Source organism: Microtus oregoni, unplaced genomic scaffold (assembly GCF_018167655.1).
Source record: "Microtus oregoni isolate MIOR12 unplaced genomic scaffold, Mior012 000000F_ref0000247, whole genome shotgun sequence".
Lineage (NCBI taxonomy): Eukaryota > Metazoa > Chordata > Mammalia > Rodentia > Cricetidae > Microtus > Microtus oregoni.
Window position 1 is genome coordinate 7,340,936 of NW_024543059.1, and position 23,568 is coordinate 7,364,503.

The 23,568-nt window shown below is 39.5% G+C and overlaps 1 protein-coding gene across 9 annotated transcripts in view; it reads left to right on the forward strand.

Moving 5' to 3' along the window:
* Dlg2 (discs large MAGUK scaffold protein 2) overlaps window positions 1-23,568 on the forward strand; it is a 1,645,338-nt gene that overhangs the window by 464,177 nt on the left and 1,157,593 nt on the right. For 2 of the 9 annotated variants that reach the window (XM_041642837.1, XM_041642892.1), the window contains exon 1: window positions 5,544-5,854. The exons of the other annotated variants lie outside the window; for them this stretch is intronic. In XM_041642837.1, the coding sequence (XP_041498771.1) occupies window positions 5,813-5,854 (42 nt within the window). In that variant the 5' untranslated portion in view covers window positions 5,544-5,812. Of the gene's footprint in view, window positions 1-5,543; window positions 5,855-23,568 lie in introns of those variants that run through there. 9 annotated transcript variants of the gene reach the window in all.

Consider the following 23,568-nt stretch of genomic DNA (forward strand, 5'->3'; position numbering starts at 1 on the left):
CGGTTAAACTGACTCTGCTCTAGGTAGGAAGGCAAGGTTTGCACACCTTATTTATTTTAGCTCTTACAACATTCCCGTGAAGTAGGTTTGCAATCTTTATTTGGCAGAGGAATACTCGGTGGCAGAGAGGGGTTATGTAACCAGCCCAAGGTCACACAGTTGTGAAGTGACAGAAAATAGATTTAAGCCCAGGTTTGTTTTCTTTCCTTTTTGTGACTGGAAGCCCAAGGGCTGCTTAGAAGAAGGACAAGATAGTGCTGTGTCTACATAGTCCCTTCTTCGTTTGGCTTCCGTCATGGAGGGTTGAACTTCCACTAAGAATTATTTAATTTGTACCAGGAATCAGGTGATGATAGGACATGGTACATAATTCAAATTTTAATGTGTATTAATGAAGTTTCATTGCAATGGATTATGCACTGTCCATCTCATAGGGATTTCCACTGGCTGCTTTGCTGTGAGAACATCAGTATTGTGTAGCCCTGGACAGGTCACGTGCTGTACAAACCTGAGACATTTAGTGCCCTTTCCTTTACCAAATGGCTTTGCTGATGAACCCAGTGATTGTAACTTTAGTGCCACATTGGAGCCAAATAGGAAACTTTGTAAAATGCTAAAACCTGGTTCCCACTGCGGAGATTTCAACTAATTGGTTTGGATTATAGCCTGGTGGCTATCTAGCACTCATGCTTACCTAGTCAATCCCATCTTAACAAAGCAAAAGAAAAAATACAGCTTCCAAAGTCATTGTAACTGTGCACAAGGGAACTAAGTCATCCATCAGCCTAATTTTACAGATAAGGACAATGGTGCCCATCACTAAGAATTATTTTAAATATTAACTGTAACCACTGTTGTTGTTATATTATTAACAAATTACACCCTCATACTGCTTTATATTTTTCCTTTACAAATATTTATTATTTTAAGAGTAATTTTAGTTTTAACCTGATGGGTATATGTGTGTGCGTGCACGTCTATGTGTATACAGCTGTTCACAGAGGCCAGAGGAGGTCATTACATCCCTGGGAGTTAGGGTTGCAGTTGGTTGCCAACTCCCCTACTTCTAGTATTGGTCCTGGGAACCAAGCTCAGGTTCCTAGCAGGAGCAACAGTGCTGAGCCATCTCTCTAGTCCCCAAGATATATTTTAAAGACTTGTTAAAGCTTCAAACCAGGGGTTAGAGCTGTCCCTGTCCCTCAGTTGGTAAAGTGCTTGCATCAAAAGCATGGGGATTTAAGTTCAGATCCCCAGTACGCTCAGAAAAAAAAAAATCCAGATATAATAGTGAGTGAGTCCTCTAATCCCAGAGCTGAAGAAACTGTTGAGGCCAGCCAGACTACTCCCATGTGGACTACCAGGCTCTTTGAAACAACCTACGAGAGAGAGAGAGAGAGAGAGAGAGAGAGAGAGAGAGAGAGAGAGAGAGAGAATTTGAGAAAGGTACTTAGCATTGACATCTGATACGTACATGCAGATACACTTGTATGGGCATCTTTCCACCTACATGTTGGATACATATATCACAAAATACATGTATCACTAAAACAACACCATAACGCACGCGCGCGTGCACACATACACACACACACACACACACACACACACACACACACCTGGGTTATATTTGAATTCTTTGTTTCTTTTTTAAACATTTTTTACTAGATTTTTGAGTTTCATTCAATGTGTTTAGGTCATACATACTGTTAGAGGTTAAGTTTCTATGTTGAAAGAATCAACAAATTTTAGAACACATTTTCTAAGGCAGGCAGTGAGGACACACTCCTTTAATGCCAGCACTTGGGAGGCAGAGGCAGGTGAATCTCTGAATATGAGGTCGGTCTGGTCCACAGGGATGATGGGGCCTCTGCAGATGACATTCAAGAAAGAAAACCACATGGAGAGATAAGGATGAAAACCTGGTGCAGACTGATTCTGTCAACCTGGATTAGACTTCGGAGAGTCTAATAGCAGGTGGTTTATTCCCAATGTATTTAAGTCCAGGAGAGTTTGGAAAAGGTTTCCTGGTGTAATTCAATACCCTTTGCACAAGGAAGTATAATTACGTTGAAACTCAATTAAAGTTCTGGTTACTTCCTCGAAGAAAGTGGATTCTAGAGATACATGCTCTGTACTATGTTAAGGACCACGTGTCTGGCCTAAGACTCAGTCATCCAAATAGCGGAGAGACCATTTGTGCTGTTAACCACCTCCAGTCCTGTTTCGGGAGGTTGGAGGAGCCTCTGGCTATGAGGGTCATTTAGATTGCTAGCCAGCTCAGGTCTTGGTTGTAAGAGAACCAACAGAGAACACAGATCACTAGCTGTTAATCACTTCCAGTTCTCAGCTTTCTGAGTAGAGAAACTAGCTTTGCATTTTCCCCATTGGAAAGACAATCCTGTGTGTTTAACATTCCTGGTTTCTCTGGAGATCGGTGGATGCAAGTATCCCCGTGCCATGCTCCCAAAACAGACCGAGTTCGAGGACAACCAGTGCTACATACACAGAAAAACCCGGTCTCAAAAAACAAAATAAATTAATAATGAAAATAACTTTTTTTCTAATTTTTATGCTGTTCCTGTTTTAAAAAAGTTGGAACATTTTTAATACGTTTATATTCATTTGTAAATTATTACTTTTTCATTCATTATAACTCTTAAAATTTTATTTTATTCTTAGTGAATTTTGAAAGTTCCTTTAAGGGATTTCTAATATAATATGTTGCAGATTTTTTGCTAATCCTTTGTTTGCTACTCTGTATTATTCACCAAAGTAGAATGTTTATATTTTTTGCATACTCATAATTACCTATTCTAGTATAACTTCAGTCCTTTCTTCAATATTATACAAAACCAAGACTATGTTTTCTTCTATTATGTTTGTGGTCTGGATTTTTATACTCAACTCATTGGTTCAACTAGGGTTTTACTGGTTTGGATAATCTTTAATGTCCTCAACTAAGTAATGAGTAACACACTGTTCCATTTTTCAAATGGCAAAAGATTTGGTATGGATGAGAATTTCTGGGATTTCTCACTTGTTTTGGAACATAGATTTATTCTATGCCCTCCAAAACTATGGAGCCGGTTAGAAATTTCTTTTTACAGTTGTCAGCGAAGCTCTTCTTGTGGACATAATGCAGCTTTGGACTGAAAACGGAGGACTCACTCTTAAAATTGTACCTATTTATTGTGTTTGTATGTTGTGGGGAGGCATGCTATGGCATGTGTATCGTGGTGTGTGTGTGTGTGTGTGTGCGTGTGTGTGTGCGTGTGTGCGCGCGCGCGTGTGTGTGTGTGTGTGTGTTTGTTGGACAACTTACAGGAGTTGTTTCTCTTTTCTGCCCTGTAGTCTTAGGAATTGAACTCACCTGGTCAGGTTTGGCTGCGATGTTTACAACCTGAGAGGTCTCTCAGTCCATTAATACAGAACACTTCCAATGGACATTGTGATTCTTGTTCATGCCTCATTTCCAACAAGTGAAAAATAAAGAAAGTGGTCACTATCTTTATGTACTGGAACCAGGCAGTAGATCTGCAGGGATATAGCCCACGTCTGCATTGGGATTCTTTGAGATAGGTAAGCCCACTTGAGAGTTTTAAACAGGTCTTAAGGCCTTAAGTCTTCCTTTGCAATGTACACACTTCAAAGCTATAAAAGAAGCCCTATCCAAGTCCTTCCTGACTTCACTTTTGTCTATTCCCTACCAGTGTGCATCTCTGAGGTTGGAACATCTGTCTCTTTCCTTTGTTCTTCTTGTCCTGGGGTATCCAAAAGTCTGGAGGCCATCAAAGCAGCAATAAAAATATGCAAAGTGCATTTTTATCCCAATTCCTCATGAAAAAAGATTTACTTAACAGTGCATTCATTGATTGAAAAAAAAAATATTTCCTGAGAATCTTCTGAACCCTAGTGGAGACAGGCAGTTTTAACTCCTCCTCGTTTACCACAGCATCCAGCCGCTGTGTTTGTCTTCACTTACTGGGAGAGCTACAGGAGAGGTAACCTGCTATGACCTCTGGAGAGGGAGGCGTTAGGAACAGAAACGACAGCTTCTGCTTTTAGAGCCATTAATAAAAGTTGTTGAATGATAGGACATGGGCGTCCATGTTGTTTTCTGACTGCCCTGGAAGTCACAGTTATGGTACAAGTACTTACAGTTTGTAATTACCTAGCTTACTATGACAGACAGAGCTGGGAATCGAATTAAGTGGCTTCCTTCTCTTTCATTTGCTAAACAATCTCCAGCTTAAGCCAAGATTGCCTTTTTTCTCCCATCCTAAAAAAGCCACAAACAATGACAGACCAAAATAGCTATTTAGTCAGAAGTGACGACACTTTCTGAACGCTCATCATTAAGAGGGAAATAGACAACCTAGCTCTTTAATGCCTCTCCCTGAATTACCTCCTGCCCTCAGAAGCATCCTCATCTCACTGCCCAGGAGAAATGCCCAGTGACTGTCTAGCCTCAGCACTGCTGCAGGCTCTGAAGGGGAGGCGGCTTATGCAAAACATGTGAAAGAGAAATCCTAAAAGTCACTGCAGCTCCTTCCTGTGAGTGATGCAGTTCTTCTCTGTTCTGTGAGAACCGTGGTGGCGAAGACATCACCCATCTTTTTCCTCCCACTATTTTTACTGCAGTGAGAACTGTTGGTGCCTGCTTGCGTTTCGCCAGATAGCTTTAGAATCCTAACTGAGCATTAGGGCTTCCTAAAGCTGGGGAAAAAAAGAGTTTAGAGACCTGCATTGGCCCTTGTCCTCGTGGCTGAATAAAAATTCAATTAATTTGCAATATCTGTTGCCTGTCAAGGCTGGTAACAGCCAGTAGGATCTGAAATGGTTTTTAATGAATTATGCCCCTCTCATGGATTCATGGAAATAGAAGCTTTTTCCCCCCCTCCTTCTCTCACTCTCTGTCTCCCAGAACCAGCTGGACATTTCGTATCAGCTCCTGCCGCTGCTCTGAGGTTCAGTCATCTCCTGTTTCATTCCATTCCCATCCTGTGTTGAGGGTCTTTTACCAGCAAGGCAGAGCTTTCGGGGAATGGGATGCATGGTCTTCTTAGAGAGCCTAACAACTTTAAATACCCCTGGACGGTAGACCCAATGCTATTCCAGGGCAGGGCAGCTCCCCACCCCAGAAGGACCGGTTTAGGGTTTAGGGGACTCTGTGAGAGAGTGAGCCTTTGGTTCTTCTCTGTTCATACTGAGGAATGGAAGAGAGAGGTGTGCTCGCGCTGGTTTGTAGTATTTGCCAAACAGGGTACTGCACCAGAAGAGCCTGGAATGTAGTGCAGAGCTGATAGGCTCCAAAGGGGGAAAGGGTTCCCTCTTCATCTATAGTCAGCCCGATGCAGTCCATGGCAAAGTATCTAATAGGACAGCACTTGGGCTCTTCAGAAATATAAGTAACTCATTGGTTAAATTTCAATTCTTCACCTTTCCCCCCCCTCCTTCCTGGGTGAGCTCATTCCCCCCCTCCCTTTTTTTTTTTTTTTTTTTTTTTTTAAACCCAGTGATTTAAAATGCTAGAAGGAAAAGCAACTGAGGTCCTAACTTTCGGGTGCTGAATCCTCAGCTAATTGAAATTACTGGGCACAATGCTATATATAGCCAATGAAGAGATTCTGAGCTCTCACTCAGTGCCTTCAAGACATGTCGTTTTGTAGTCAGAGGAAACAGGGATCAATGCATTTTCAAACTGACAGAGGGAACGGATGCTCCTTAGCAGCACATGCCCAGGATCGTGTGTGTGGGGCTTGCGCTGTGCTGAGAAGCTGATCACCGGCCCATATGCCCCTTATTTACTGCAATGTTCTTTGCATGTTATTGTGCACTCCGGACTAACGTGAAGGTAAGAGGAGGCGAGACGGCAACTGGGCATGATGTACATGTTAAACCAGCTGCAAAAAATGTCTACCTTGTGTGGCACCAGGACTTTTCGGGTGGCCGGCTGAGCAGGCAGATTATTACAGGTGGTTGCGAAGGCTTTGTTTTATTGTTGCCTTGCAGCCTCCCCGGGGGAGCGCGTCGGAACGCCGCTGTGAAGTGACCTTCAGGTTTAACTGTTTGTAATTCAGGTTCAGGCTCACTCTTGGAGGGTGGAGAGCGGGGAGGAAAAGATTGGAATTATTTCGGTAGGCCAGCACCAAGAAATCAGCGGAGGTAACAAGCTATGGATCCGGCTGTAAATTAGGATTTAGCCTTTCCTTTTGAAAGTGCTGTAAGCTGCTCTTGTTCCTGCAGCTTCATTGTTATAGGAGCTCCGGGGGTTTGAATGTAGCTGCTGGAATGGCATTAGGATGTGAACTGTGGGGTACCCGAGCATCCTATGTGTTGAATGAAGATGACGAGCATCGGGAATTTGCTGATATTAATCACACAGATTCTCAGCTCAGGGTGGGCTGTTGGCTTAGACTGCGTGGGTGCCGCTGCCCCGGCGCTGTCACCTCGCTGACATCCACTTGCTGTAGCTAATAAGGCTCCAAAGTTGAGCTCAAGTTTGGGAGATTTACCCCTTGTCACCGGCGAGGACGATGTTATTATTGGAAAGGTTTATCTGACACTATTCATTCAGCAAGGAGCACGAGAGAGCAGCTATGGAATTCCACTTGCATAATTTAAGTGAATTTACATCCTGGGTTAAATTTTTTTTCTTGAGATTATATTTCTTATTGAAGCAGGTCAAAAAAGAAATGATTGTCTTTGAGGAAGAAAAAAAAATCAGAGGCAGTTTCAAGTCTGAAGTAGGACTTCTGAAAAAACAACAAAAAAAAAGGTCAACATGAGGTGTTTCCCTTTTTGTTTTAGTGAGAGTGTTTTAATGTGTCTAGCTACTAAAGTTTCATTTTGTGTGTTTGCAAGTTTTATTGGAGAGCTGCTGGCTGTTCACATTTGCAAACCTTCTTGCCTAGCATTTGAACTTCAAACAGGTAGTAGACAGATTCCAGGGGTTGGCCAGGTCTCTCGCCGCTGTAGCCTGGAAGCTTGCTGTGCGTGAGAAAACAGAGTTCTATAGAATTTACTTCTTACTCCTTTAAGAATTCACTTCATCTGAATATGGTGGGATTAATAAGAATCATGATAGGTTTTCAGAGATGGGCATATCCTCTAACACCAGCGTGGGCTCGTTCTAGTGCATCTTCTATTTCAAGCTTATGGCCAGTCCCCTGATTTTGTGAAGTGGGTGAGTCCTTGTCTTCCCTCCTTTTCTGTTTCAGAAGCATGAAGTGCTTCTTTCAAGAGAAGTGTGGTAACTCACATGAAGGGATACTCTTTTGATAACTCACTGCTACCTTTAGGAAGTGCAGGAAATCCTGCCATGGATTTCCTCTTCGGGAAGACCCCTCCGTCTGCTAACTTCTAATAGTTGTCTTGATAGGTTTAGTTGAGATTGAAATTTGTCTCACTTCAACTCATAAGCCAAGGGAAGGCTTGTTCTGCTGAACCTGGATGACCTCTGGAGAATAAATTATTAATCCTTTCCCTAACCCATGTGGAATGCTGACGCTTTCTGGCACAATCGACAGAAAGAGAGGCCATGTGTGTTCCTATCAGCAACATACACAAAACAGACTTGTTTAAGAGAATATTAACTTCAATTTTAGGTGTACATGCATGTTTTTGTATAATTGGCTTTTTACTCTCTAATTTATAATTTTACGTTGCATGCTTCTCTTCTGAAATAGAATGTTTTGTGAAACAGTTTTAAAAATGGTCTTCACCAGGGTTTCCATCAGATTGGGTACAATAAACTCTTACCTAATGGGGTTTTTTATGTTTCAATATAATTGATTTTATGTCCATGATACTTAGAACTACTTATCTGAACATCTCTGCAAAAGCCTTGGTTATGGTGTGTAGTTTCTCATGTCTGACAGAATTCAAAGTGATGTTTCTTACACTGATCCAAAACTTTCAGATAGTTATAACTTAAAGGTTAGAAATGTCTCTTGTGAAATTTATTTTTCAATGCAAATGCAATATTAATGTCACATTTTGCTCTCAAATAATTATTTGACAAATGTTATATTTAGATAATATTATAGGCAGAAGGACTTTTGAAATATATTTTGAATGCTTTCACATAAAAATCAAATAACATTAAAACTGAAATACTAGTATGTATTTCTCTCTCTCTCTCTCTCTCTCTCTCTCTCTCACACACACACACACACACACACACACACACACAATATCCCACATATCAGAGTGTAACTTGAGGGTCACCATTATTCAGTTATTCTTTAAATGACAGATATGTTTTGCATACCATGCTGAAGTCTTAGATGCTAAAATTAATGAAAAATAATCCTTGTTGTTATAAGACTTCTAGTGTAGAACAAGACACAGACAAATTTAACAGTGAGTGGTCTGAAGTATGAGGGGACTTGGAAAGGGCTTTGATGAAGGCCATTACTCTAATTTTGCTGTCATTGGAAAAGGAATAAATGAAGCCCAAGCTGGTTGTACCCAGAATGACCAAGAGAGATTCCACTGTCAAGTCACCTCTGTCTTGAATTTCTCTAGCCATCCTGCTGAGAGCAGGGCATGATGGGTAGAAGGAGCATGTAACTAACACGCCTAGAAACCTGTGAGGAGCTGTAAACAGTTGGGAGTGGATGATTCTGGGGTGTTACACAGCTGCACAGTACCTAATTGAAATGATAGGCAACCGTTGCAGTGTAACTCTGAAAACTATGTTACTTTGTAATCTCTTTCTGGAATGAGGTCTTTACACAGAAAAGAAGAAGAAGAAAAAAACAGACTTCCAATCAAGAGTACTATTTATGTTATGTTTTCTTGATAGCTTTAAGTTGCTGGAGTGATAAAGATACATATCATGCTAGCTTGGGTTTCTTTTTAACTTTATTTTTTTTTCAGAAAATGATTAGAACAATTTAATTTGATTGTGGTCACACAAAAGGAGGTAATGTGCTCATTCTGTGGATATGCAGTGCCTCTTTGATCTGAGATTGCCTGTGCTGTATGAAAAGTACCTCTTTGATGAGAAAACATGGGTGATTTGCTGTATCAGATGGCCACATCATCCTGTCTATTGAATTAGCTCTATTTTCTGAAAGTAGAGATGTTAATGACCATTTTCTAGGTGATCTTACAATCACCATATCAGGATTTTGCTGCCTGTGGAACTACTACAAATGTGATTCTATACCCCTACACAGGCTCAGTATTTCAAGACAGGAATGTCAAGCCAGACCAGCATCACAGTTAGGGAGACTAAGGGAGAAAGAGGACACATATGTTCTTTCTGTCCTCGTGTTGAGAGCAGACTTAGTGTAAGATTGGAATCTCTAGAACTTTGACTTCTGCTCTTTACTGTAACTCCTGATGCCTATCTACTCCTTAGATTCAATCATTCTGCTCTTTCATTTTGTAAATTCCTTGAGTCAACGCAAGAACATTCTAGAAAAATGGTGATGTCGAATTGATTTTAGGTCATGATTTCTGAAGATTTCAAGCAAAACTACATTTGAGTCTGTCTTCTTCACTTATGGAATAGTTTGAGGACTTTTTAAAAAACTATCCAAAGTTTTGATTTTCATTCATTAAATATGGTCACTAATAGCTATGATATGGATGCCGTAGGCTGGAGAGTTGTGTGTGTGTGTGGGGGGGGGGGGAGGTAAAAGCACTTCAAGAGTGAGGGCCTGAGTTTGAATCCTCAAAACCTGTGTAAGAGCTTGACAATTAGTGTCCCTGTCTCTTATGGGGAGATGGGTGGTAGAGACATCACAGAGACCCTTTTGTTTAAGCCCACGTAGAAGATAAAGAGCAACACTAGAGGATTCCCATGGACCTTCACACATACTCTGTGGTATGGACACATCTGTACTCATGCACACTAATGTGGACATGCATGCATGCGCACACACATACACACACACACACACACACACACTCACAAATGGTGCTCAACATGTAAAGGCTATAAAAAGTTCTTTGAATACAGTAAGAAATCAGTCAACTAGGTACTGATTGAAAAACTACAATTGGCAAAATAGCATGAAGATTTTTGTTAGGAAATTCTAAGAACCAAGCACATTTTTAAAAACTATGGTTAATGAGAAACATATTATGATTTAAGATTCCTCTCCAACCACAATTGTCATCACAATCAAATAGCATATACACACACACACTAAAATATAATTTAGATGGTAGAAGCTGAACATATAGGGCTTGATTGTTATTAAATTTTATATTATAAGCACAAATAGAACCAAATACAAAGTACTGAGCAGACACATGCCTGATTGATATTGATAGAGTCTTAGACTTTTTTTATCCACTTCTCTTCTTCCTGACTTATTATCTTAATCCTATGTATTTCTTTCTTTTATGTGGTCACTTTGACATCATAAAATGCTGGTTTCAAATGCTGCACTGAGTGCCTCCAAGTGTCTGCACCTACCCATTTACTTTCTTGATTGATACAGTTGGGTCTTGAGACTTGGTTGAAGAAATCAATAGTTTTCACTAAAACAACTTATTGATTGTCTGTTTCAACACTTTAGCATTCAGACATTCATCAAGCTCAATCCTATCAACTTTATCTTCTGTGATAGCCCACACCATTTTTGTCTTTGAGCTTTAGCTAGTATAGTTTATTCCACTGGGTCCCTCTTCTGATGCTTACACATGTCTAAATTCCTCCTTACTCTCAGAAGTTATCGAGGGGATCTACATTCCTGGGAACTGAACCTAAGCCATACCAGCTACTCAATTTCTACTTTAAATATTAAATACAATTTATCCTTCACTCATGTGCCAATATATTTTTAGACTTATTCTATTTTTAATTTTATGTATAGGTGTGTGTACACACACGTAAGTAAAGATGTTCACAGAGCCTAGAAGAGAATGTCAGGTCCCCTGGAACTAAAACTGCAGGCACTTACGAGCTGTCAGACATGGATGGTGGGTGTCAAACTCTGGCCCTATGCAAGAAAAGAACAAATTGCTGACCGCTGAGGCATCATTACAGCCCCCATGGCAACCTGTCTTCCATGGCTTCATGTCACTCACAATATGATTTTCTTCTTCCGGTTGGTTTATTTTGCTGATGTTTAAAGATGTTTCCAGCCACCAAATGGATTTTAAGCATTTTGAAGACAGAGACTGTATATTATTGTCTTTATTTTTTTTAACACCTTGTTCAGGAATTTAACTACGAAGGGTGGCTCAAAAGGAGAAGCTGTTGAAACTCTGCCTCTTTATGTTGCTGACACCTACTCTTCGCCACATTCTCTGCTGTGTGCACATACTGATGCTCTGAATAAACACATTCTTTTTGCAGGCAGGGTTTGTAGGATCATGAATCAGAATGTGTGGACAGTTTGTGTAACACCTACGGCTCATAGGTGTCGTGAGACTATGGCTCATGACACAGTCAGAGGTGGTTCCTGTCAGGGTTCCAGCTGAATAATTGTCATCTTCTTTATTCCGACACACTCTGGGAGCTCACCCCACGCCTATGTTATAGCTGTCTGATTGTGAACCTCCCTCCTTAAGAGTATTGAGTCTACAAAATATAAACCAACTTGATGTGTTGGTTCACAACTCTTAATAAAGTCCTGTAATTCAAGTAATTTTAAAGTAACATAGCTAATAAAAAAATAAGTGACATTATGAATAACAAAAGTAGCTACCCTTTGTCAAGCTTATGAATTACATTCCCGAACTGCTTACATGCTCTCTTTGTTAACGCTACCACTTTGTGGATTAAGCTTACCTATGTTTTTATTATTTAGATGAAATTTATTCAGGGGAACTAATTGATTTGCCTAATGTTACATCTCTTAATTGCCAGTGAAGCCAGCTTTAATCCAGGTCAATTACACTATGAACTCTGGTAGCAGCATAACTACACTGATACATAGATGCATGAACACTAACAATTACCACGTCACAGACTCCTCAACTATTGTGTTAAAGAAGGCCAGGAGCAAATCAAGCAGTGAAAATGATTGTGTTCTTCATGTAACATTTTTTCTTTAAAATTCTTTCTATTACATGATGGCTAGGGTCAAACATAAGGTATTCTTTTACATTCCCAATGCATTATTTAACAAACATTGTTTAGTAAACATTTGCAATTGTTCCTGCACAGAACCAGGTGTTAGAAATAAAGGGAAGAGAATTAAGCAGGCAATAATCCCTTCCCTTGGAATTTATCTGGCAGTGAAGTAAGTATAAAATAAAAAATTAAGTAAAATTCATAATTGTAAGTACTAGGATGAAAGAGATGGAGAAAGAAATTGGAGGCATGAGTTCTGGGAGGCTTTTGGTGATAGCCTTAAACAAGGTAATTATTGAAGGCATCTATCATCTATCTATCTATCTATCTATCTATCTATCTATCTATCTTCGCATATATATGATAACACACACACACACACACACACACAATTATCCCCTCCATGATGGCTAGGAAGAGAAATGTCAAAGGTATATTCAAGTGAGCAAATCACACAGGACTTCATAGGTCAGGCTTCTGTTAGTCCAGTGGGGAACCAGTGGTTTTCCATGGAAGAATTAAGAATTGACTCATTTGACAACCACTTAACCTTGGTCACTTAGGCTCCTATGTGGGACACAGACTTTCAAACAGGAAGTCTCAGAGTTAAGTGACAACTTAGATGTTCTTATCACTATCCAGGGGAGAGGTGTATATTTAGGAGATTGGGTATATGGAGCTCAGATCTGTATAGAATTATGTTTGAGCATTTTAGCGTCTTTGGTTTTGCAGCCCTGACTATCATAATCTCCTTAGACATGGAGACCTAGTTCTCAGTTATTATGGGTACCATTTAGAAGTAAATCTTAGTTATGCTGAAGTTTCTATCCTTTTAATTCCTCCAAACTTTTAGGAAGGTAGATTGGCTAATACCGGAGTCATCCATATAGTAGAGCTTAATTTGCATTTAGCCTCACATCTTCCAGGCATCTGGGATGCTCTCCTAGTTCCTGCCTAAGTCTACTGTGAGTCACTGCAGAGCAAGAACCATGCCTCCTTTTGCCTGTATGCCCACTGACTTCACCTGACAAGTAAGGTCTGAATATTTGCTAGATAAGTGAGTATGGATGGATGCTACCCATTCATGCCACAGGACTTATTCCACAGGGCCTCTTTAGTGTGGTATGACATAGGAGCCGATGCACAAGGAGAATAGATTCTTTACTCAGTGAATGGTTTTCTCTGCTAGAAAATCAATGCCCCTGTAATGAGAGTATCCATTCAGCATCAGCATCAGTAAGGAAAATCCTTGGGATCGAGAAGTATGACTGGGCTACGCCTAGGACAAGTTTACAACTGGATACGGTGCCACATGTCTGTAATCTCAGTAATGGGGAGGTTGAGGTGTGAGGCGTGATGACTGTGAGTTCAAGGTCAATCTGGGTGATGTAGCCAGGCCTTATCTCAGAAACAATTTCAGAAACGTAGGAGGTGCCGCCCACGTGTAGAGCCTCAAAGGAACAGGTTACCATGTGTTCAGAGAACAGTTGACTACCACTTCCCTAAAAAAATGTATAGGCACATAAATTTCCCCAATTTTGCACAGTAACACGGATAAGAAAAAAAATTAAACTTATAATTCTTGATTTTGAGATGAGCTTTCTCACTCTGGCAGAAACCGGCTTGCTCAGAGTTCAGTGTGTGACATGGACTGGCCTCAGATTGTTGGTGGTCTCTGTGTCTCAGTGTCTCAGATACTGAGATTTAAGGAAGGAGCTGCCACAGCCTTCTTAAAATTGCAACTTAACCTAAGTTTTTCAAAGCAGCACTTGACTTTATCAAAAGCTATGCCTATCCAGACTGTCTGTTCATCTTTATGTTAAAGGTTTGATTGTTTATAGTGTTGCTCAAGATTAACTAAAGTATTATAGGCAGATGTATAGTTGCAGGAATGCAATTCACACTGACCGTTTTGAAACAAATGCCTTCATTTACCTTTCTTAATGAATTTGGAAAGATCAGAATGGATCATAGCTCACCACTCGAAAGACATGTTCCTTGTCTTAAGAAGCGTATTACCTCAGACGAAAAGATGAAAAGATGATAAATAAGTTACACAAATCGGCCAGTGCTAAGCAAGATATAGGTGAAATGAGCACAGGGTAGGTGACCAGATAGTCCATTTGTTGATAGACATATTTGTTCTGTTCATCAAGGTCTTCATGGTTCAGAACTGACTTCTAAGACTCCAGGCCTTGAGGGTTAGCTGGTCAGTCTGTGTTCAGTATACTCAAAAGCATTAGTAATATTTGGTGAGCATTCATAATGTGTAGCAGGCACTGTGTACGTCAATCATTTGATTTTTGCAGTAATATTAGAGAAAGGTTTTGTGGGTAAGCCCATTTTGCCTGTGGAAGGACTCAGCCATACATACAAGAATTATACCATACAGAGCCTCACAGGTTGGATCTGCGGTACTGAAACAATTCCTGTACTCAGGAACCATGGGACAGGACAGTGCCTGGAAGCCCACCTTTCTTAATTTGACCAGCTCCTTGGTATTTGAATCCAGTGTCCACTCTGACCTTCTCCAAAGGGCTGTATATTATCCCTTTAGTTATGATGGCACTGGTCCCTTCTCTGGTTTATTACTATACTTTTAATTATACAGATTTTTATTTCCACTGATTTTTTTCCCCATATGCCAAAGTCTGGGAAAAATCCCATGACTCAGTAACTTACACCTTGCTCTGGGTCTAGGGGTGAGGAGGGGTGCTTATGCGTAAAAGACTTCATAGCCTATTGGTATGTCTTCAGCCCTAGAAACAAGCCTATTTGCCAAGGCCTAGACTTGATATTAGTGTAATAAACAAGGTAAGAAGACTTGCCAAATAAATCAGCATTGTTTGGTAGCTTGAGAAACCTATCTCTTAAGAATGGAAAAGTGGCTGGGTGGTGATGGCACACACTTTTAATTCCAGCACTTGGGAGGCAGAGGCAGGCGGATCTCTGTGAGTTTAAGGCCAGCCTGGTCTACAAGAGCTAGTTCCAGGATAGGTCTCAAAGCTACAGAGAAACCCTATCTTGGGGATGGGGGGAGAATGGAAAAGTGGAAGATGACCAATAAAACAATAAATCTTATTCCTTGTTTTGATGTTAACTCTTAAAAACAAGAACAGAATCTGAATTAAGCATAGGACACGTCTTTCTTTATAATGGAATTAAGGCAGATATGATTACAAGTATACCAAGATTTTGCTATTTTAAAAATAGCGTATGAGCATTCTTGTTTATTTTTACAAATTACTGATGTTTTGTAAGAGTGTACCTAGAGAGAAAGAAAGGAAGGAAACTGAGGCGATGGGGTATGCGGGACCCTTGGGAGGGAGGAAGGCGGCCTTCTGAATCAAGCCTCAAACCTTATGGTAGCTGATAAAGACGTTCATGCGCTTGTGTTGCCTGCTTTGTGGATGGATCTTTAGATGCTGTCCTTCTGGCTCGTTAGGAATGTAAACTGAGGGATCAGTCCATATACTTGGCATTTCTCAGCTAATTTTAGACTGTGAAAGAATATTTGCTCATTAGAGACATTATATAATGTATAGAAAATGGCAAAAAGTCTCTACTTCTTATGACCTTGCTACTCAGATCGAGGTTCTCTTCATTGCTTTTTGATGTGATGTGTGTGAACATATAAGTTTGCATGTATTTGGAACAAGTGCTTTTGTAACTTTTCTTTTTGCTATGACATACCAAGAGCATTCTTGTGTTTCTAATAATTATTCCTAAGCACAGTCTGAATAGGCGGTGTAATAGGGACACTTTTCTCTTTTCTTTTGAGAAGTAAATAAACACAGGTAGGCAGGGGCTGAAAGCATCGTTTTTCTCAGGCCATTGCCTCTCACAGAGGATAGAAGGCTTTCAAGTGTAACCTTGGAATAGCTTTGAAATGAGATGCACTCTGGAATGGAAGAAAGAATATATGCGGAATGTGGGTTTCCAAGGGATCCTTGCCATCGTACTTTAAGCAAGGAAAAAACTGTAGGCTTAATGCAAGTATGTCAGCAGCTAGTCCCTAACACAGTTGCTACGCCCACCACAGCGAAATAACATACTTCACAGTGGTATTTTAAAGGTTCCTTTAAACAGAATCCAGCCAGACAACCTGCTTATTATCATCATTCTCCCGGGCATTTAGTGTGGAAACACTGCAATCATTTTTACTCCACAGCCCCTGTGGAATCTGATAAATCCATAAACGCTCTCCAGCCCATCTCTGTCTTGGTCCTGAATGATTCCTTCTGCATCATCTGTTTCTCCTTTCTTCCATGAAGGTTCTTTCCCTCTATCGCCTGCCAGAGGAACATCCCAACTGGCTTCCCAGTTTCTTCTTCAAGTTTATCCTCTCCACAGTGGCTCCACACTTACTTTGCTTCAAACCCTGATATGAACCGGTCATACATTTCCTTGCTCATGGATGTTTTGTGATACCTAATATCATAAAAATTCTTCTTTCTGATGGATAACCTCAACTACGAGTCTATCTTGGCAGGCTCCTGTCCCATGCCAGACTCCATCCAAGCCATGCTTTGCTTGGAGTGAAGGTAAAGAAAGGAATGTTGGATAGGAGACCCGAGTAAGACATGTCTCCATCCGCTGACTCATCGGTGCTACATTAAATACTAAGTCAGCTTTCTGCAGCTTGTGTTCTAGATGGTGTGGTTGAGAAGACAACAGAAAACATTCCTCTCATGCCATGAGGCAGGCTGTAGGCAGGCAAAGCCTCATGAAGAGTGTGAAGTCCACTTAAAGGGTGCTAAAATACTTTCAAGGAGGCGATGGGTTGCCTGCTGAAGTAGTGAGGGTAGGTTTTAACCTCAGTGTATGTTATACCCTTGGTTATGTAGCTGAGATTCCCTCACAGCACACCTCAGATCCCAGGAAGTTGGGCTGTGATGCAATCCCTTTGTAAAATTGGTGGCAGTAGCTCTAACACAGTGCTTAGTCTTGCAGTTAAAGGAGACTAGAGAGATGGCCCTTGGTATCAGGAGTTGCACCTCTCCTGGCCAAGACCTCTGCCAATACTCAGCCTCAGGCAAATAAACAGAAAGCATCAATGATTACTTGGGATACCAATCACAAAGTTGGCTTTGTATGGAGAAGAAATCCAGGTATGCAAGAAGACTCCATTAATTCCAAAGTAATAAAGATAGCTAAACCTTTAATTACTATTTTGTGTCTGGCAAGTGCATGCATTTGGCAATGCATATATTTGTTTTTCTGTGAAAAGTTTCCAAGTTAAATGTCTGTGAAATTGCTTGTGGAATGATAGGGGACTGATTTTTGACTCATAATGGTAAAACAAAAATATTTTTAAAAAACTTTCTGCTTACAATGCAGTTGTAACACATGAGAAAATTTAGAACATGTATTTTAAGTTTTATAATTCGATATAAGTAATCTAAGTATTTGGGAAGTTTTGTTTGTTAATCAGATAAAGTATTTTAAAAAGAAAAAATTTAAGGGATTTTAATTAAGTTAAAAGTGCTTTAATGACGATTCTAAACTCATGCTAGGTAAGTAGAACAATACAGTTATAAAGTAAAACAATAAAGTAATGTCTAGGTTTGTAAAATTAAATTTTATAATTTATTTAAAATTTATGCATTAATTTTATAAACTAGGTAAGACACATGTTATCTTTTTTTGTCTGTGAAAGATGCCCCCAAAATAACATTAAAATACTTCCGTAGCTTTCATTGGGTGTTAAAGAGGGTGTGAATTTGGGTGGGTGGAGAAGTGGGGAAGATCTGGGAGAAGCTGAGGGAAGGGAACTATAACCAGAACATACGATATAAAAAAAAAAAACATCTTCAATAAAAAACATATTCAAGGTAATGTGTGTGACATTGATTTATATATTCTAGGGCATTAGAAAGTGCTCACTATTATGGTATCTGCTGATGGTTACTCTTCAATCTGATGTTTCAATGCAGGAAAAACATTTACCTGTCCCCTGTGTGACTCAAGGCCACAGAGACCTGTTCATTTCTTCACTAGAGAGAGCATCTCTCTTTCCTACCTTTTATCACTTTGTGTTTCTAGTGCAACATTGTAGATCTCTATTGTGGGGATTTTCATGTCTCTTTCTTTATTAGCATGGACATTCTATTTTGTCGTCAGTTGATTTTTTTTTTTAAAGATGTAAAGGCTGAGTAGTTCTTACAGACTAAGTATTGTTTTCTTTCCCAGGGACAATTCTTAATGAGAAAGTTTATCTATGTCTATGAGGAGTGAGTGATAAATTACTGGATTTGGTTCCGTTAGAAACCTAAGCAGCAGTTATCTCAGGAAATTCTGCAATAAAATATTTAGGAAGGTAATTGACTAGTTTCAGAAATAACCAGTTAATGTAAATAGCTAAGAAAAATTCAAAATACATTGAAGAAAAATTGAGGGTCCATGAATACGGTGAAAAGTATTCATTTTCCCTCTTGGGCCTGAAACTGTTGTGGTTCAAATAGAACCACAAGTTAGGTTTGCAATGTGACTAAAGCAGTGGATGCTGGGCAGGGGACGCTGGGCAGGGGTGGGCATCAGTGATACAGGACTGTGGGTTTCTAATGAACATTGCTCTCAGGACAGTCTGCTCATTCTCCTTGTAGAGATCTGCTGCCCATCTCCTTCCCTTCAGTCTTGTCTACTGCAGCCAGGAAGCTGTTTCCAGTTGCTTTTAATCCATCAGTCAATAACATTGATTTTTTTTCCAACATGAGGTGTTTCTCACCTCTTCTCTCATTATCCCCTCCTTCAGGGCTAAACAAAGTTTCCCGGTGTGCCACGGTTTGGATTGCCTATAAAACAGAAATGACCAGAGGCAGAATATAGGGCTTTGGTTGAGTAGGAAGGGTGACCAGTAACACAAAATCTTCCAGAAGCATCTTGGGCAAAATATTTTTGGCACAGTCCTAAGGGATATTATTTCCTCAAGTGGGAAACATAAATGCACATAAAATGTCTATCTTGTCTACTGTAGTTCTATTGAACAGGCTGAGGGGAGTGAATCCCAGAGGTCTGCCCTGTTTCCTGTGTAATTTTGGAGGGGTTCTTCTGAAGTAGACATCGCTACTCCTGGAAGTGAGTTAGGAGACCAGTCATGCTAGATGAGGCCATCGAGGACAGTACAGACACTAAGGAAAAGTGGCCATTTCTGCACCGGTAATAAGTTATACATAGCTCTCACAACAAGCTTGCCATGTGATTATCATTACCATCTAATATACTGTATTACTATTATATTGTCATCATTATTACTGCATCTCCAAAATCAAACCCATGTTCCCAAAGTCATTGACTAAGATGGTAGTATCAGACTTCCCAGGGTACAGCACACTGCTGTCCACACCACTCACTTTTTACTAGAGATAATTACAAAAGCCTTGATGGTACAAACGTGTGTGAAGGCGATCCACCTCCTTAGTACAAGGCTAGGTATTACAATTGGGTTTGATTCAGTAATGCTAGGAAGAAATGATAGGGTTTTATGGTAGAGTAGGAACTGAGAGAAACTTCAGATGCTGCTGGGCAAAGAGTTAACCCAAGCTTTTGTAGCAGACGCCTTATAGCAGGGTCACAAAAATCAGAAGAGAATTACTGTTTTTGTGAACTGTGTTTATGATGTTGACCTGCATTTTCGTGTAATCCAGCATGGTTATATCAAGCGACCCCTCCACTTAAGTCTCAAAGTTCTATGTTTGACTTTCCTTTCTGCCTGTTATTATATGCACAAGCCTGGGTTATTTAGCCTGCATTAGCCTTAGTGACATGGAACATTAATGTTTATTACATAGACCTCTTTTGTTATAAGATTCATGTGTGTTAACATTGCCAAAGCCATCATAAATATGTGTTCTTCATAACAGAGATTGAACCAATGATGTATCTCCTCCTTTCTAAGAAGTTTCCACTTCTTCAATGCAACATGAATTCTCTAATTTTTATTTTTGCTGGATTTGTGTAAGGGAAATGTTCTAGTCCTTGGTGGAAACTCCTAAGGAGTAAAAATCTCAACAATCTGTATCAATTCAATGGTTGCAGTGAATTTCAATCCTGTACTGGCATGGAAAAGAGGAGTGTGCACGGCATTAGAAAGACTCAGAAATTTCTGAAATTGTATCTGGGAATATAACTGTATAGCTTTTCAGTACAGCACAGGGCAGGAGAAAGCAGTTTTGAATCATGTCACTGGTCTAAATTGAGATGCATTGCCAGTATAAAATAAATATGGAATTTGTTAGGTTTATATGGAAAATTTACTTTGTTTATATTAAATTGATATGTTTAGATATATTGCATTAAATAAAACAGGGATTTGAATTTTATCTTTACTTTATCCATTGTGGCAGTTAGAATATTTAAAAATACATGACTCGTATTTATGATTCTTACTTTTCTCTGGAATAATGCTGATCTTGTGACCAGAGGGTGTTCCTTCTTTCAATGAGTTGAAAGGCCTTAGACCTTGATTTCCTGAGGCATTTTTTACAGTCACCATGGTGAGCTGTCCATCTCTGTAGGCTTTAGGCCTTGAGGAGCAATAAAAGGATATTTTCTCATATATAGCTCTAAGATTGTAACCCATCCTTAATTGTTTCATTTGCCAGATAACCTCCAGTTTCCAGGTCTCCATGCTCTGCTGAGGTCCAGAGAAGCCAACTGACTTGTTCAGATCACTGCTATCTAGTACTTTATTCACTAGGTGCACTGGCCCCTAAATGCATAACCAAGCTGGATGCAGAAGTTAGATGGAATAGGGGAATAGGTATTTTGAAAAGAATTAGGAACAGTTGGTATCAGGATTCTTTTTTGCTTCTTTGTTTGGTGTGTATGTCTGTCTGTGTGTGTGTGTGTGTGTGTGTGTGTGTGTGTGTGTGTGTGTGCAGAGCATCTTCTTGAACTTTTACAGTTACAAGTATAAACAATGTGACTGAAGCTAGGCTAGAAGTACTGACTGGGAGTTTTCCTAGTTAGACAACAGGTCTATGAACTTGGTAGAAACAGCAAGAGACTCCAGGATGCTCCATCTTAATTTCTGTGAATACAAAACTAAGACACAACCTCTCATACTTTCAAGTCATCATATAGTATTACAGAGGCAACACAAGACTTCCATTCCATATAAGCTTTGGTGAGAGTGATGGATGAAAAAATTATAATCAATGACATAATATCTCTTAATTTTAGTTTTCTTAGCCCTGAAAAAAATGAGTTCAAATAAGGCTATACCTGCTTCTGTGTCTCAGGTATAGCTGATGTTCAAATAATGGAAGCAATAAATAAGCAAATATCCATTATATGAGTTTAAAAGTCTTTTCACATCAATGTCTGTGGATGTGTAAGGCATACACCATTTTAGGACTCTTATTTCTTTAGTTTAGAATAAAAAGTATGTGCAGTGAAAGAAAATGGAACCATCCAGGACATGGAGCTATAACTGGGATTTTATGTGTTCAACTAGTCTACTATATTACATATCTACACATGTGAGAGAAACCAAATCTGAGTCAAGGGAAGCAAAAACACTCTTTGTCCCCTACTTAAAACTCTCGTCCATCTTTGAATCTAAAATTAGGGCACCAGTAGATACAGGATTTATAATCAGTTTTCTGGGGAAATGGAGCCGAATCTCAATCCCACCTTGAAAAGGCCAAACGACCTAAAGGAGACAGTGCAATTGGGGCTGTGCATTTGCACTTCCTAGCACAAACTTCAGACATGCATTTTTAAACCCCAAAGGGACTGCAAAGCTCAATTTATTTTCATGGAGTCTTAACTGCTGACTGAAGATATAGCATTTAAGGCAATCACCATGGAAATGAGATTGTATGAATCATGGCTCCTTAAGGCCTACTCAATATGCCCTGACTGACAAGTCCAGCTTTACTTATATAGACAGGATCTCTTTGATGAGGCAAATTCAACATATGACTAACTGGGAGACACAGACAGATGTTAAGAAGTGATATTTCTGACACTTGGTAGAATTTTACATATCTATCTAGTTATTATCTCTCTATCATCTAAAAATTTAGCAATTATATCTCAATCATCTTTCAGCCATCTATATCTATCTATCTATCTATCTATCTATCTATCTATCTATCTATTGATCTGTTTGCCTATTTGTCATCTATGACCTGTCTATGCTAAGAGAAATGGAATAGATACAAATATACAGATTCAGTTAAACTACATATATAGAGGGCAAGTTATTAAAACTATTGTGAAACTTAATGATATGAATAAAAATAATAATTAGGATTGAAAAGGGAGTCTGTGGAAATAGTAACAATAACAGTTCAATGAATATTTACTGTAGGCTGATCATGTGCCTCAAGTTGTGTTCATAAAACAAGAACTTTGACATCAAGCATCCATATGTATAACATACTTCAAAATAAAAGTGTGCTTCTTGGGATAGGAGTGATTCATGGAGGCAGGTATGCCAGTATATAGTATTCAGAGCCCAATAGGAGTATTCCTCCAAAAACAATATAGAATATTGCAGAAGAGAAATCATTATTTCCAAAGACAGTATAAATATCTAAGTTCACCATGAAAAACTAAGTTACACATTTGGGAGCCTGTGCACTTTAATGGTTAAAGTCCTAGATGCCAGTGATCTGTGTAAGTCCGTTGTCCTGTGTGGACCTCAGTTGAGTTTGGAGGCTTGGAATCTGGATCACAAAGTACAGTGAACACCGAACACTCATTTCCTTCCTTCCTTCCTTCCTTCCTTCCTTCCTTCCTTCCTTCCTCCATCCCTCCCTCCCTCCCCCTTTCCTCCCATTCTTCCTTTCTCAGTTCACAGTTAGAACCTCATGTGAATGATAATAAGCAAGTCCACGGAATCCTTAAAATGGATTATCTTTGTTTGGTTGTTTATTTACATAATCAGTATTTATTTCATCTGCCTTTTTGGAGAATTAGTTCTTTATTTAAATTTTGCAATGACTACTTATAACAAGCTTATTCACCTTGTTTTAAAGAGAAAAACCTAAATGGAAGGAATTAAATAGAGGGAATAATTTTGGTAGATTTTAAGAACAGATAGAAAATGTATTTCAGCACAAGATATGTATATTTGGGAAACAGCATAGTCTTATCTTGTTAGAAAAGAGATTAGGAAAAACAAGTTGGGCCCACATCACGAATATTACTAAGACAGAAACTTGTCACTTACATTAGAAAGTTATTGAGTACTTCAGAGTGGATAAAAGCAATTTGGTAAACGAAAGCCTGTAATTGTCACTAAAATAAAACACGGGAAAATATTATCTCAAAGAAAAGGAAGCACTTCATTTTCACCTGGTCAAATACTGGTAGAGAATTCTGGGCTACCTTGTGCAGGAGGGAGCATGTATATGTGTCTAGTTCTGCCAAGAAGGCTTCTTTCCAAGGGTATGTGATGGTGACAGTACTTAAAACTCATTATTGGAAATAAGCAGTGTATATTGTCCAGTCATGGTTTATCAACTTTGTTACACATGTTACCCCAGGGCTGAGGCGTGAATCAGAGCACCTGCCGT